The 11,712-nt window shown below is 51.1% G+C and overlaps 1 protein-coding gene across 1 annotated transcript in view; it reads left to right on the plus strand.

The window, feature by feature from the left end:
* SEC14L5 (SEC14 like lipid binding 5) overlaps positions 1-11,712 on the plus strand; it is a 54,799-nt gene that overhangs the window by 28,742 nt on the left and 14,345 nt on the right. The window contains exons 5-8 of the mRNA XM_045286048.1: positions 60-225; positions 8,615-8,727; positions 9,630-9,819; positions 9,971-9,975. Coding sequence (XP_045141983.1) covers positions 60-225; positions 8,615-8,727; positions 9,630-9,819; positions 9,971-9,975 — 474 coding nt within the window. The remainder of the gene's footprint in view (positions 1-59; positions 226-8,614; positions 8,728-9,629; positions 9,820-9,970; positions 9,976-11,712) is intronic.

Here is an 11,712-nt window from a genome sequence, read left to right on the forward strand (position 1 = left end):
GCCGAGCTGCTCCCCGGCCTCCTGGCCCCTGCTGACCTGTCTCACCCTCCTGCTTGCAGGGAAAGGAGGTAATCGAACACTACCTGGGTGAGCTCATCTCCCAGGGCGTCTCTCACATCCCCCGCTGGATGCCTGCCGCCGCCCCTGAGAAGGACACGCTCCCCGGGGCCAGACCCCCAGGTGCTGGCACCCCAAGCAGTTCCCTGGAGCCGGCTCCCACAGAAGGTAGGTCCCCGCAGCCCGGGCCTATGGCCTGGCTTCTCCCTCGGGGTCCCCTGCTGTATCTCCACTAGCTCTTCTGAGGGTGGGGTCAGGGTCTCCCTGGAACTGCAGGTCCCTCCCCCTCCTGGCTGCTCTCACACACCCCTCCTGGCTTGAGAGCCAGAACCAGTTCATTTTGAGATCAGGGACTGAACGAGGGTGACTCAGCACGGGTTTGGGACTATTTTTAATTAGGTGAGTAATGCCTGCTCATGGTAGAGAAAGTTCCAACTGCTCTGATGGTGGGCGGGGCAGAAGGGGGCACCCTTTCCTCGCCTTTCCACGAGGCCATGGTAGTTTTGTGCCTCTGCCTCCTGAACATATCTCAGCAGGATAGGTGGGGGTGGCCCCTGGTGGCCCTCGAGTTACAACCACCCCGTGTGAGCGGAGGAGGAACGGTCCCAGAGGAATTAGAAGTCAGTGACTTTGTGAGAACTGATTACCCTAACTTTCTTCCAAGGCACCTCTGGGGTGGGTTTAAACGGCTAGCCTTGTGTTTAGGCAAGAGCTTAACTGCTTCTCATCCGGGGTAGCCCTGCCAGTGTAGAGGGTTTCACGTTCCGCTGCCACAGGGTGGGCAGTTGGAAACCACCCACTGCACCTTGGGAGTAAGACGAAGCTTCTATTCCCGTAAAGAGTGATAGTCTCAGACACCCGCAGGGGCAGTTCTGTCACGTCCGATAGGGTCGCTGTGAGTCAGAATCCACTTGATGGCAGTGAGTTTGTGTTTTTGTGGTTTTTTGGTGGTTGGTGCCACCCAGTGACCGCGTGTGTATGCGTGTGTGTACTTGAGGGAGCTTCACAAAATTTGTGGATAAATCTACAGAGACAATAACTGGATTAAATATTTCTGGGAGTGGTGGCGGTGTAGTGGTTACGGTTTGGGCTGCTAGCCACAGATCAGCAGTTTGAAACCACCAGCTGCTCCTTGGGAGCAAGAGGAGACGTCCACTCCTATAAAGAGTGATGGTCTCAGAAGCCCACAGGGGCAGCTCTACTCTGGGTTACTAGAGTCAGAATCAAGTCCACAGCAGTGACTTTGAATTTTACTGGGGTTATGGCTGGGGAGGTTGGAGGGAAATGAGGAGCTAATAATCATGAGTTTAAGAAAGAAGAAACTTCTAACATTGATTCTGATGATGATCGCACAACTCTTCAGTATGTTTAAACTATTGAATTGTTTGGGATGTGAATTAAATGCCAGTAAAACTATTAAGCATTCCCCTCCCCCGCCAAGATTTCTATCAGTCCTTTACTCTCGTGAGAACTGACATGGTGATATTTAAAGCCCTCTCGCGTTCTGCGGCACCTGCAATCCATCATTCACTTGTATTAAGCATACTTGTACATATTTTGCCATCAACATCTTCAAAACAAATTCTTTCTACTTGAGCCCTTGGGATCAGCTCCTCTTTTTTTCCCCTCCATCCCCCACACTCCACCCTCGTGAATCCTTGATCAATTATATATGATTATTGTTATTTCATGTCTTACACTGTCCATTGTCTCCCCTCACCCACATTTCTGCGATTCGTCCCCCTTGGGGGTGGGCTATATATCCAACTTGTGATGGGTTCCCCCCTTTCCCTGTTGGGCATTTTTTAAAGTTTGTGGGAAAATCCCATGATCTTTTTAACTTAATATTTTAAATGTTAGCACTTTTATATAAAATCCACAGTGCTTTGAATATACGGAGCCGTGCAGTCGTCACCACAAACAGCTATATGTTTTCCTCATGCTTGGACTCACCCATTATCTTGGAGACCCATTTTCCATGGACTTTGGAAGCCTCCTCGTAGAAAGAGCCCTAGTGGCGTAGGGGTTAAACACACAGCTGCTAACCGGAAGCTAGGTCCACAGTTCAAACCCACCAGCTGCTCCTGGGGGGAAGATGAGGCAGTTCACTCTCATAAAGACTCACAGCCTTGGGGACCCTGGGAGGCTGTTCTACTGTGTCCCATGGGGTGGATTTCAGTCAGAGTCGACTAGACTGCAGTGGAAGGTGGGGGCGTGGAGGTTACCTGGTTGGCTGCTAACTGGAAGGTCAGTGGTTCAAACCCACTAGCCGCTTGCTTTGCACTTGAAAGATGAGGTCATGTGCTTCTGTCAAGATTTATGGCCTCTACTGGGAGGGTAGAGGGAGAATGGGTTGGAAAGAGGGAACCGATTACAAGGAACTATATGTGACCTCCTCCCTGGGGGACGGACAACAGAAAAGTGGGTGAAGGGAAACGTCTGGCAGGGCAAGATATGACAAAATAATAATTTATAAATTATCAAGGACTGATGAGGGAGGGGGGAGCAGGGAGAGAGGGGGAAAATGAGGACCTAATGCCGGGGGCTTAAGTGGAGAGGAAATGTTTTGAGAATGATGAGGGGAATGAATGTACAAATGCGCTTTACACAATTGATGTATGTATGGATTGTGATAAGAGTTGTATGAGCCCCTAATAAAATGATTTAAAAAAAAAGATTTATGGCCTCAGAACCATCTTACTCACTGCCGTCGAGGTGATGCCGACTCATAGTGACCCTGTAGGACAGGGTGGAACTGCCTTTGTGGGTTTCTGAGACTCTTTTACAAATATATATATTAAGAATTTATGTGAGATATGTTCAGAAAGGAATTAAGATTACAGAAACACAGTTTCTTTACCCTCCAGCCAGAAGAGGTTTCCAATTAAGTAAATCAATGGCCACCCACCTATCCCTTTGAAATCAGTATAATTTGCATGATGAGTTTTCATTCTTATAAAATCAGGTCAATTGTTCCCTTTTTTCACTAGTAGAATTATTTGTTTTTTTCTAGTTTTTAAAAAATTAATAAATCATTTCATTGGGGCTCATTCAGCTCTTATAACAATTGATACATCAATTGTATCAAGCACGTTTGTACATAATGTTGCCATCATCATTTCCAAAACATTTTCTTTCTACTTGAGCCCTTGGTCTCAGCTCCTCTTTTTTCTCCTCCCTCCCCCACCCTCCTGCCCTTGTGAGCCCTTGATAATTGATAAATTATTTTTATTTTCATATTTTACACCGTCCGCTTTCTCTCTTCACCCACGGTTCTGTTATTCGTCCCACTGGGAGAGGGGGTTGGGTTGTATGTTGATCACCGCAATTGGTTCCCCCTTTCTCCTCCCACCTTCCCCTACCCTCATGGTATCACTACTTTCATTATTGGTACTGCAGGGTTTATCAGTCCTGGATTCTGTGTGTCGAGAGCTCTTATCTGTACCAGCAGTGAACATACTCCAGTCTAGTCGGATTTGCGAGGTAGAACTGGGGTCATGATAGTAGGGGGGGCAGTGGTGGGGAGGAAGCATTAAAGAACTAGAGGAATGCTGTGTGTTTCATCGGTGCTACACTGCACCCTGGCTGACTTGTCCCTTCCTTGTGACCTTTCTGTGAGGGGATGTTCAGTTGTCTACAGATGGCCTTTGGGTCTCCATTCCGCCCCACCCCCCACCGTTCACATTGAAATGGTTGTTTGTTTTCGGGCTTCTCGATGGCCACTTGTTTAACTTCAAGCCTTTAAGACCCCTCACGCTATTGTAAGGCAGATTTGGTGACAAAAAGAAAGAAGGCAAAGGTGGAAAACAGTTCCAAAGGTTTATTTCAGAGCTCCCGGTGAGGTTCACAGGTCCCTAATTGGGGCCAGAGAAGTCGAGCTGCCCAGGAGGGAGGGGAGTACAGAGAAAGGGATGGGAGCATCCTGAGCTCCAGGGTGAGGTTCATGGGTCCCCAGCTGAGGGCACGAAAAGTTGTCAGGGGAGAAGTGGAGAGTTTTATAACCCGGGGTTGGTGGAGGGAGTAGCTGGGGAATTTTCCCACTGCAACTTGTTGTCTGCAGATCCGGGGCTAAGCAACAACGTTCAAAGTTATCTGTAACGGTCAGCCTTCTGCACCTGAGCTGGAAGGCCACCAAAGGGGAGGGGGAGGGGGAGGCCTGGTCCTTTGCAGCGTCCTTGAAGTGCTTTTCACCAGCTCCGGGCATCCCTCCCCTCTCCTGCCCTGCCAACTCCTGATTCTGCCTGACAGCCATATCTTTTGATAGCTGGGCACCATCAGCTTTCTTCACCACATTAGCTCATGCACCCATTTTGTCTTCAGCAATCATGTTGGAAAGGCGAGACTAACTCTTTAGAGAAGTCGAAAGCCCTGTCTCCCTCAGAGAGGCTGGTGGTTTGAACTGCTGACCTTGAGGTAACCACCAGGCCACCAAGGCTCTTGGGGCAGTTCTGTTCTGTCCTGTAGGGTCGCTGGGAGACAGCGGCAGGTTAGGTTTTGAGTTGAATGTTTCCTGAACAGCTTTCTGCGTCAGAGCTCATGTCTCATTTGGTCACATCCCAGTACTGCCTGGCCCAGCTGCACCAGTATTTACCTCTGATGTCGTAAGCAGAGGCTGCCTGGACGTTTTTAAAACAGACAAACAGAAAACAATGTAGTACTTCTCTGTCCCAAAGGGATATAATTTAAGTACAAAATTGTATAAAATTGGGGACATGGCTTGTTGAGTCAGGTAGCAGAGTTGGGTAGAAAAGTGGTCCCACTAAACCCCGCACCCCATAAGATGAGAGGGCTTCAGAAAGTCTGTGGAAACAGAATGAAAAGAGAGTGGGATTTTTCAGCGACCTGTTTGGAGCCACCTGGTGTTGTCATTCAGTGCTTTTAACCTCTGAAAGAGGCTCTGTGCTCTGATTACAATTGAGGAGATCTGGGCAAAAGATCCTGGTGGTGCAGTGGGTTAGGTATTGGGCTGGTAGGCACACAATGGGCAGTTCTAAACCACCAGCCGCTCCTAGGGAGGAAGATGAGGCTATCTGCTCAGGTAAAAATGGACAGCCTTGAAACCCCTACCCAGAGTTGCTGTGTGTCAGCATCCACTCGATGGCAGTGGGTTAGGTCAACCTAACTCCAGGCTTGCTGAGACTGAAGGAGGAAGCTGGCAGCCCCTGGATAATGCCCTTAAAAGCAAACAAAACCTCCCTGCTGTCACATTGGTGGCATGGGAGCTTATTAGGGTGCTCACTGACATGGCTGGTCCCTGGGTGGAGGCAGCAGGGCCCTTTCTTTCCTAGCGTCCCCCTAGAGGGACTTGTATGGCTCTCCCTCTCCATCTTGTCTTATCAGAAGCTAAGCAGGGTCAGGCCTGGTTAGTCCTTGGATGGGAGATCTGGCACTGCCAGGTGCTGTTTGGTGTTGAGACGGGCACAATCAAAACGCCAGGTTGAAGGTTCAAGCCCCTCGGGTGTTCTGTGGGAGACGTTCGAGGCTGTCTGCTCCAGTAAAGATGTGAGTCTCAGAACCCCACACAGGGCTGCTGTGAGTCAGAATTGACTTGGGGGCAGTGGGGTTTTGGGGTGGAGCAAAGGTGCCAGACCTGCAGGCCTCCAAGGCCACCCTAGCAGGTGCTACATAGGCGTGATCTCAAATGTGAAGTGACTTTGCAGCAGACCACATTCAGTCTCGTAAAAGCCAGTTCCCCTCCGAAGGGTTCTTCCTCGCTTAAAGACCCTTGTTTTCCACTTCTGTGCATTCCCGGTCTTGTCTTCTTCCCATTTCTGACTTACCCGCCACCTTCTTACTGGTTTACAGGCAGGTCATCAGCCTTGATTGTATTGCAAGGGATTCTTCACAACGTGGAAAATATTCGCAACAAAATGTTAAAAACTGTACATATACCACGAGCCCAGGTTTGTTTGTTTTTTAAGTGTGTGTGTGTGTGTTCACTTTGATCGCATTTTCCTTCAGGGCCTCTGAAGCCCAGGGATTTGCCTGATTTCAGGAGCCTCCCATCCCTAGGGCTATGTGGCAGAGTGGTTAAGGTCAGCGGTTCGAGCCCACCAGCTGCTCTGTAGGAGACAAATGAGGCTGTCGGCTGCCACAAAGAGTCACAGCCTTGGAAACCCTAGGCGGTGGGGGCCAGTTCTACTGTGTCTTCCAGGATCTGGGTGAGTCAGAAACAGCTGGACGCTGGCAGCAGTTGAGATTGGTTGGTGTTCAAAGCACAACAGTAGCCTGGACTAGAACCGGGTGCTGCAGGGCTTTCGGTGGCCGCGTTTGTGGGGCAAACCAAACCCCTTCATTCCATGTGGTCGCTCTGCCCCAACTCGCCCTGGGCTGGCTGCTGGGATGAAAAACCAGACCCACTGCCATTGAGTCGATGCTGATTCATAGCGACCCTGTAGGACAAGGTAGGGCTGCCCTGTGAGTTTCAGAGAGTTGGTGGTAATGGGAGTAGAAAGCCCCCTCTTGACCCTGTGGTTTCTAAGTGCTGACCATGGGACTCATAACCCTCTGCCCCCAGGGCCGCTCGGCTGCTAGGGTACCTTAGGTTTTTTCTTACCACTTCCAGCCCTTCCTGCACACACATGGTGCTGCGTCCCCTCCTCTGTTGTCCCTCTGTGTCCCTCCACCACCCGGCAGGACTGGCTGTCAGGACAGCTGGCAGAAGCTGTGGTCAAGGTCCTTTCTATGCTGTTCTGATGCCAGGAGCCTTTGTGTCCAGAAGGAGAAAAGAGTTTCACATTTGTCTCGAGACCGGAAGGATGCTGGGCTCAGCGGCTGCTTGCCCCTCCCCATCCCCTCCCCGTCACCGGTGTCTCTGCCAGGCTGGGGGTTCTGGATGGTTCATCAACCCCCTAGACATCCTCCTGCCTCTGTTTACACAGATGCCTCCAACCCCGAGGGTCTGTTTTGGGGAAGCCTCAGGCCTTGCTGCTGGCAGGGTGGGTGCCTCAGTTGCTTTCCTGTTGTGCTAATGGCACACCAAGGACCGTTGTGTACATCCGGGCTGCTTTTTTGTGGGTCACTCACACCCAGTGCCCGACATTACGATGCTGTGGTATGCTGCCTGCTGTCTGCCACCCAGTTGAGAGAGCACTGGTGGGCACAGCAGGTGGGAAGGTTGGCAAAGCCTCTGGGGGAAGTGGTTTGGTGTTTCCTCGAGAAGTTACACCTAGAATCCCCATGTCGTTGTTGTCATCGGTGGGTGCCTTCCAGTTGGTTGCAGCTCACGGTGACCCGACGGACAACAGACCGAAGCCCGCTCTGTCCTGCACAGTCCTCTCACAGCTGTCACATTCCAGCCCATCGCTGCGGCCACCGTGCCAGCCTCTCTCGTTGAGGGACTTCCTCTTTTTTTGTTGCCCTTTGTGTTAGTCCGGGTGGACTAGAGAAACAAATTCATAGACACACTGATATGTGTGTAAGAAAGAGCATTATATATAAGAGTAGTTGAATATTGAGAAAACATCCCAGCCCAGTCCAGATCAAGTCCATAAGTCCACTGTTAGCCCATATGTCCAATACCAGTCTATACATTCCTCTTCAGACTCACAAAACACATGCAATGATGCCGAGTGCAGGAAGATCACAGGCCAGTGAGTGGGAAGTCTTGTGGGTTCAGTGGTGTTGTAAGCATCTCAGTGCTGGCAGGGGTCTCCACGTGGCTTCTCCAGCTCTCAGGGCACAGGCTCTATCAGCGTAGAGCCTTGTGTCTTGTCAGTAGAGTGTCTCTCAGGGAGTGAGCAGAGAGAGAGAGTCTTTTGCCTCCAAGGAGGAAATATTGGAGTTCCCAGAATCCTCAGGAGAAAGCCATGCCCACATAGAGGCCTCATTGGCTATGGCCCGATTGACAGACTAGACTCCACCCCTTCACTCTTACTCCTCTCAAGTCCCAAATTGACACCAGATTGTGTAACTTCCACCCCCTTCTTACTTTAGCAAGTATGATGTCCTTTCTCAGGGACTGGTCTACCCTGATTACATGATGGAGTCTCACCACCCTTGCCTCTAAGGAGCATTTTGGCTGGACTTTGTCCAAGACAGATTTGCTGGCTCTCTTGACAGTCCGTGGTGCTTTCAATGGTCTTTGCCTGCACCGTCCTTCAGATGCATTTGCTCTTCCATCTACCTTGTTCAATGTCCTACAGGTGATTGAAAAGACCATGGCCTGGGTCAGGCACACCTTAGTCCTCAAAGTAGTCCTCCTTGCCTTTCAACATTGTAAAGCGGTCTTGTGCAGCAGAGTGACCCAATGCAATGTGTCCTTTGATGTCTTGACTGCCGCTTCCAGGAGAACTGACTGTGGATCCAGGCAAGATAAAACTTCCATTCAACATGGAATTTCCATAGGATCCAGCCATCCCGCTCCTAGGAGGTGGTGGTTCTTAGATTTCAATGCGCAGTGACCCCAGGGATGACAGAGCATACCACTACCCTGTCCTGCACCGTTCTCGCACCCTCGTCTTGCTGACGGCCACATGTAGGAGCCAGGGTGGCCAGTAGATGAGGGCTGCAGAGAGGAGCGTCTCTCCAACCCTCAGGCATCTTCTCCTCCCCTCAGGGGACAAGTTGGACTCTGACTACATTGAGCGTTGCCTCGGCCGGCTCTCGCCCATGCAGGAGAGCTGTCTGGTCCAGCTGCGGCAATGGCTTCAGGAGACCCACAAAGGCAAGGTAAGTGTAGGGCTGGGCCCCTGGAGCAGCAGCGTGCACACCTGGGGGGCTGGGGCGGGAGGGAGGTGAGCATCATAAATTCCTGCCGTTAGCCACTTGGGATAGTTCCCATTTCCCTCACATCGCCAATACTGTCTCATGTGGTGTGACGGTCAGTGCTGGGGCTACTAACTGAAAGGACGGTGGATCATGCCCACCTGGAACAAAAGCACCTTGGAAGAAAGGCCTGGATTTCTGCGTCCGGAAGGTCCCAGCCATGAAGACTCTACAGAGTACATTTCTGCTCTGCTCTGCTCTGCACACAAGAGGTTGCCACGGGACAGGGCGGATTCTGGAACAACCAGTTAAGGGGTGTTTGCGTTATTGTGGTTTTGGCTTAGTGCCTGGCTGCTAACTGAAAGGTCAGCAGTTCAAACCCACCGAGCGCTTGGCCAGAAGAAAGCTGTGGTAGTCTGCTCCCAGAAAGATGCATGCATTTTTTTATATGCTCACATATTTGAAAATGCACAAACATCAAAAGACAAACGAGATGGCCGAGAGTTGCTTGGTAACTCCGTGGGGGCAGTTCTATCTGTCCGTGGGGTCTTTTGGTAACACCGTGGGAAGTTGTGCTCTGCCCTACATGGTTGAATACACCTGACTGCAGAGGGGTGGGTGTCCATGGTGTTTTACTGCTTCGTCTTCTCCACCTTGCCACTATTGGCCTGATGGGCTGAATCATACTTTGTGGTGTGGGTTGGAAGAGGAGACATCCTGTGGTGTTTCACACAGTCCACCCCTGGGTGACCCTGTGCCTGTATCTGTCCCAGCAAACCATTTTAGGAGACCCTCTTTCTTTTATGTCACCTGCTGGATCGTGGGCAATCGAATCCTATCAGTTTTCTCCTCTTGTCTTCTCTCAGATTCCCAAAGATGAACACATTCTCCGCTTCCTGCGGGCTCGAGACTTCCACCTGGAAAAGGCCCGGGACATGCTACGCCAGTCCCTCAGCTGGCGCAAGCAGCACCAGGTGGACTCCCTGCTGCAGACCTGGCGCCCCCCTGCCCTGTTGGAAGAGTTCTATGCTGGTGGCTGGCACTACCAGGACACAGGTGCGTCCTTGTACCCACATAAGGTAGACAGTCAAACCTTGAACAACTTGGGGGGATAGGTGCACTACCCCCTGCCCCTGCACAGCCCAAAATCCATGTCTAATTCTGGACTCCCTAAAAAGGCAACCCCTGACAGCCTCCTGTTCACCAGAAGCCGTAACAATCACACGCCATTGATGAGCACATGTTCTGTGTGCCTTAGGAGGGGACTCCAAAAACTGGTTGAGAAATGGAATTAAAAGATCGTGGGGATTTTTTTCCACCCGCCCCCTTTTATGTATTATATGCCGCACGCAGCTGCATTTTCAATATAGGATTTCAAGGTGTTTCCCAAGAAGCGTGAGGTTGTAGAATGGGCCTGACGCCAGTGTCCTTTGTCTGGAGACCGTGGCAGGTGCAGCCGCAGACTTCAAGCTACGGTGCAGATCAGACAGTGTGACTTCTTGTCATGCCCTGACTCCGCGGGAGCATCTCCAGCTCCAGCAGTGGAGCGGCGTGTCTGTCCCAGGGCCTCATTCAAACTTTATGAGCCGGCACTGGACACGGCGACCAGCCCGAGAGCCACGAGATCACCTTTCACCCCAATTGTTCTTAGGTTGAAACCCGTCGCAGCAGCCATTGTGTCAGTGTGTCTTGTATGAGGTTTGCCTCTGTTTGCTACTCCTCTGCTTTACCAAACACAGTGTCCTTCCCCAGGGACTGGTCTCTCCTGAAAGCATGAGATGTAGTCTCACCATCTTGGCCTCTAAGGAGCATTCTGACTGTACTTCTCCCAAGGCTGATGGGTTTGTCCTTTGGGCGGTCTTGAACTCAGAAACTACCAAACTCGCTGCTATCAAGACGATGATGATTCACAGCGACCCCTCGGTGGGTTTCTGAGACTGTCACTGTTGATGGGGGTAGAAAGCCCGGTCTTTCTCCTGAGGAGCCACTGAGGTTTCAAACTTCTGACCATGCAGAGTGCAGCCCTATGTGGAACCAGTACCCCGCCAGGGCTCCTTAACTAATCGTGGCTAGTTAAGCTAAATGATGGCTCTGTTTTAAGAAGACATCCGAGGAAAGCATTGATTCAAGGGTGAGAGATCATCCTGGGACGAAACAACGATGAGATATCACCTTACTCTGACAATGACAGCCCAATTAAACGACAGGACACAACAACAAAGACCAGAGAGGCTGCAGAGAGACTGGGGCGCTCATCCACTGCTGGTGGGCCTGTGAATAGGTGCGACCCTGTGGAAGGCTATACGGCGCGACCTCCAACAACTGGGAACAGGAATCCCAGCTGCTCCAGCAATCCCTCTGCTGGGTCTGCACCCTAACGAAGTAGGAGCCAACCACAAGCAGACCCGTGCTCCCCCATGCTCATCACATCACCGTTCACAACAGCAAGGCGCTAGAGACAGCCCAGGGCCCATCAGTAGAAGACACTCTGGTACAGACACACAGTGGAATCTATGCGTCGCTCAAAACCAATGATGAAACCTGAAACACCTCCTCATGACGTGGAGGGACCTGGAGACCCTTATGCTGCGTGAAGCTAGTCAATCACAAGGACAAGTTGAGATGGCTGCGATCAGATAAAAACCCAGACAAAGACTTGCACAACAAAGGGAACAGACTCTGGAGCTTCCCAAGGGAGGGAGGGCACTGGAGGGAAGAGGAAGCAGAGGTCCAAAGGAGAGAGCAGACAAATCCGGGGAGGTAGGTGAGAGTTCAACTGTTGAATACGGAGCTGATAGGCTGAAATGTAACACACACACACACACACACACACACACACACACACACATCATCTAATTCATGATAAGAAAATTTATGAAAGAAAACTTCTCAGGGCAATAATGTTGGATGCCAGTGGGCTGTTCCCTTTCCCCCCAGTGCAAGGTCGCC

Source organism: Echinops telfairi, unplaced genomic scaffold, assembly GCF_000313985.2.
Source record: "Echinops telfairi isolate 266 unplaced genomic scaffold, ASM31398v2 ScPeMD7_5;HRSCAF=22, whole genome shotgun sequence".
NCBI classification, from domain to species: Eukaryota; Metazoa; Chordata; class Mammalia; order Afrosoricida; family Tenrecidae; genus Echinops; species Echinops telfairi.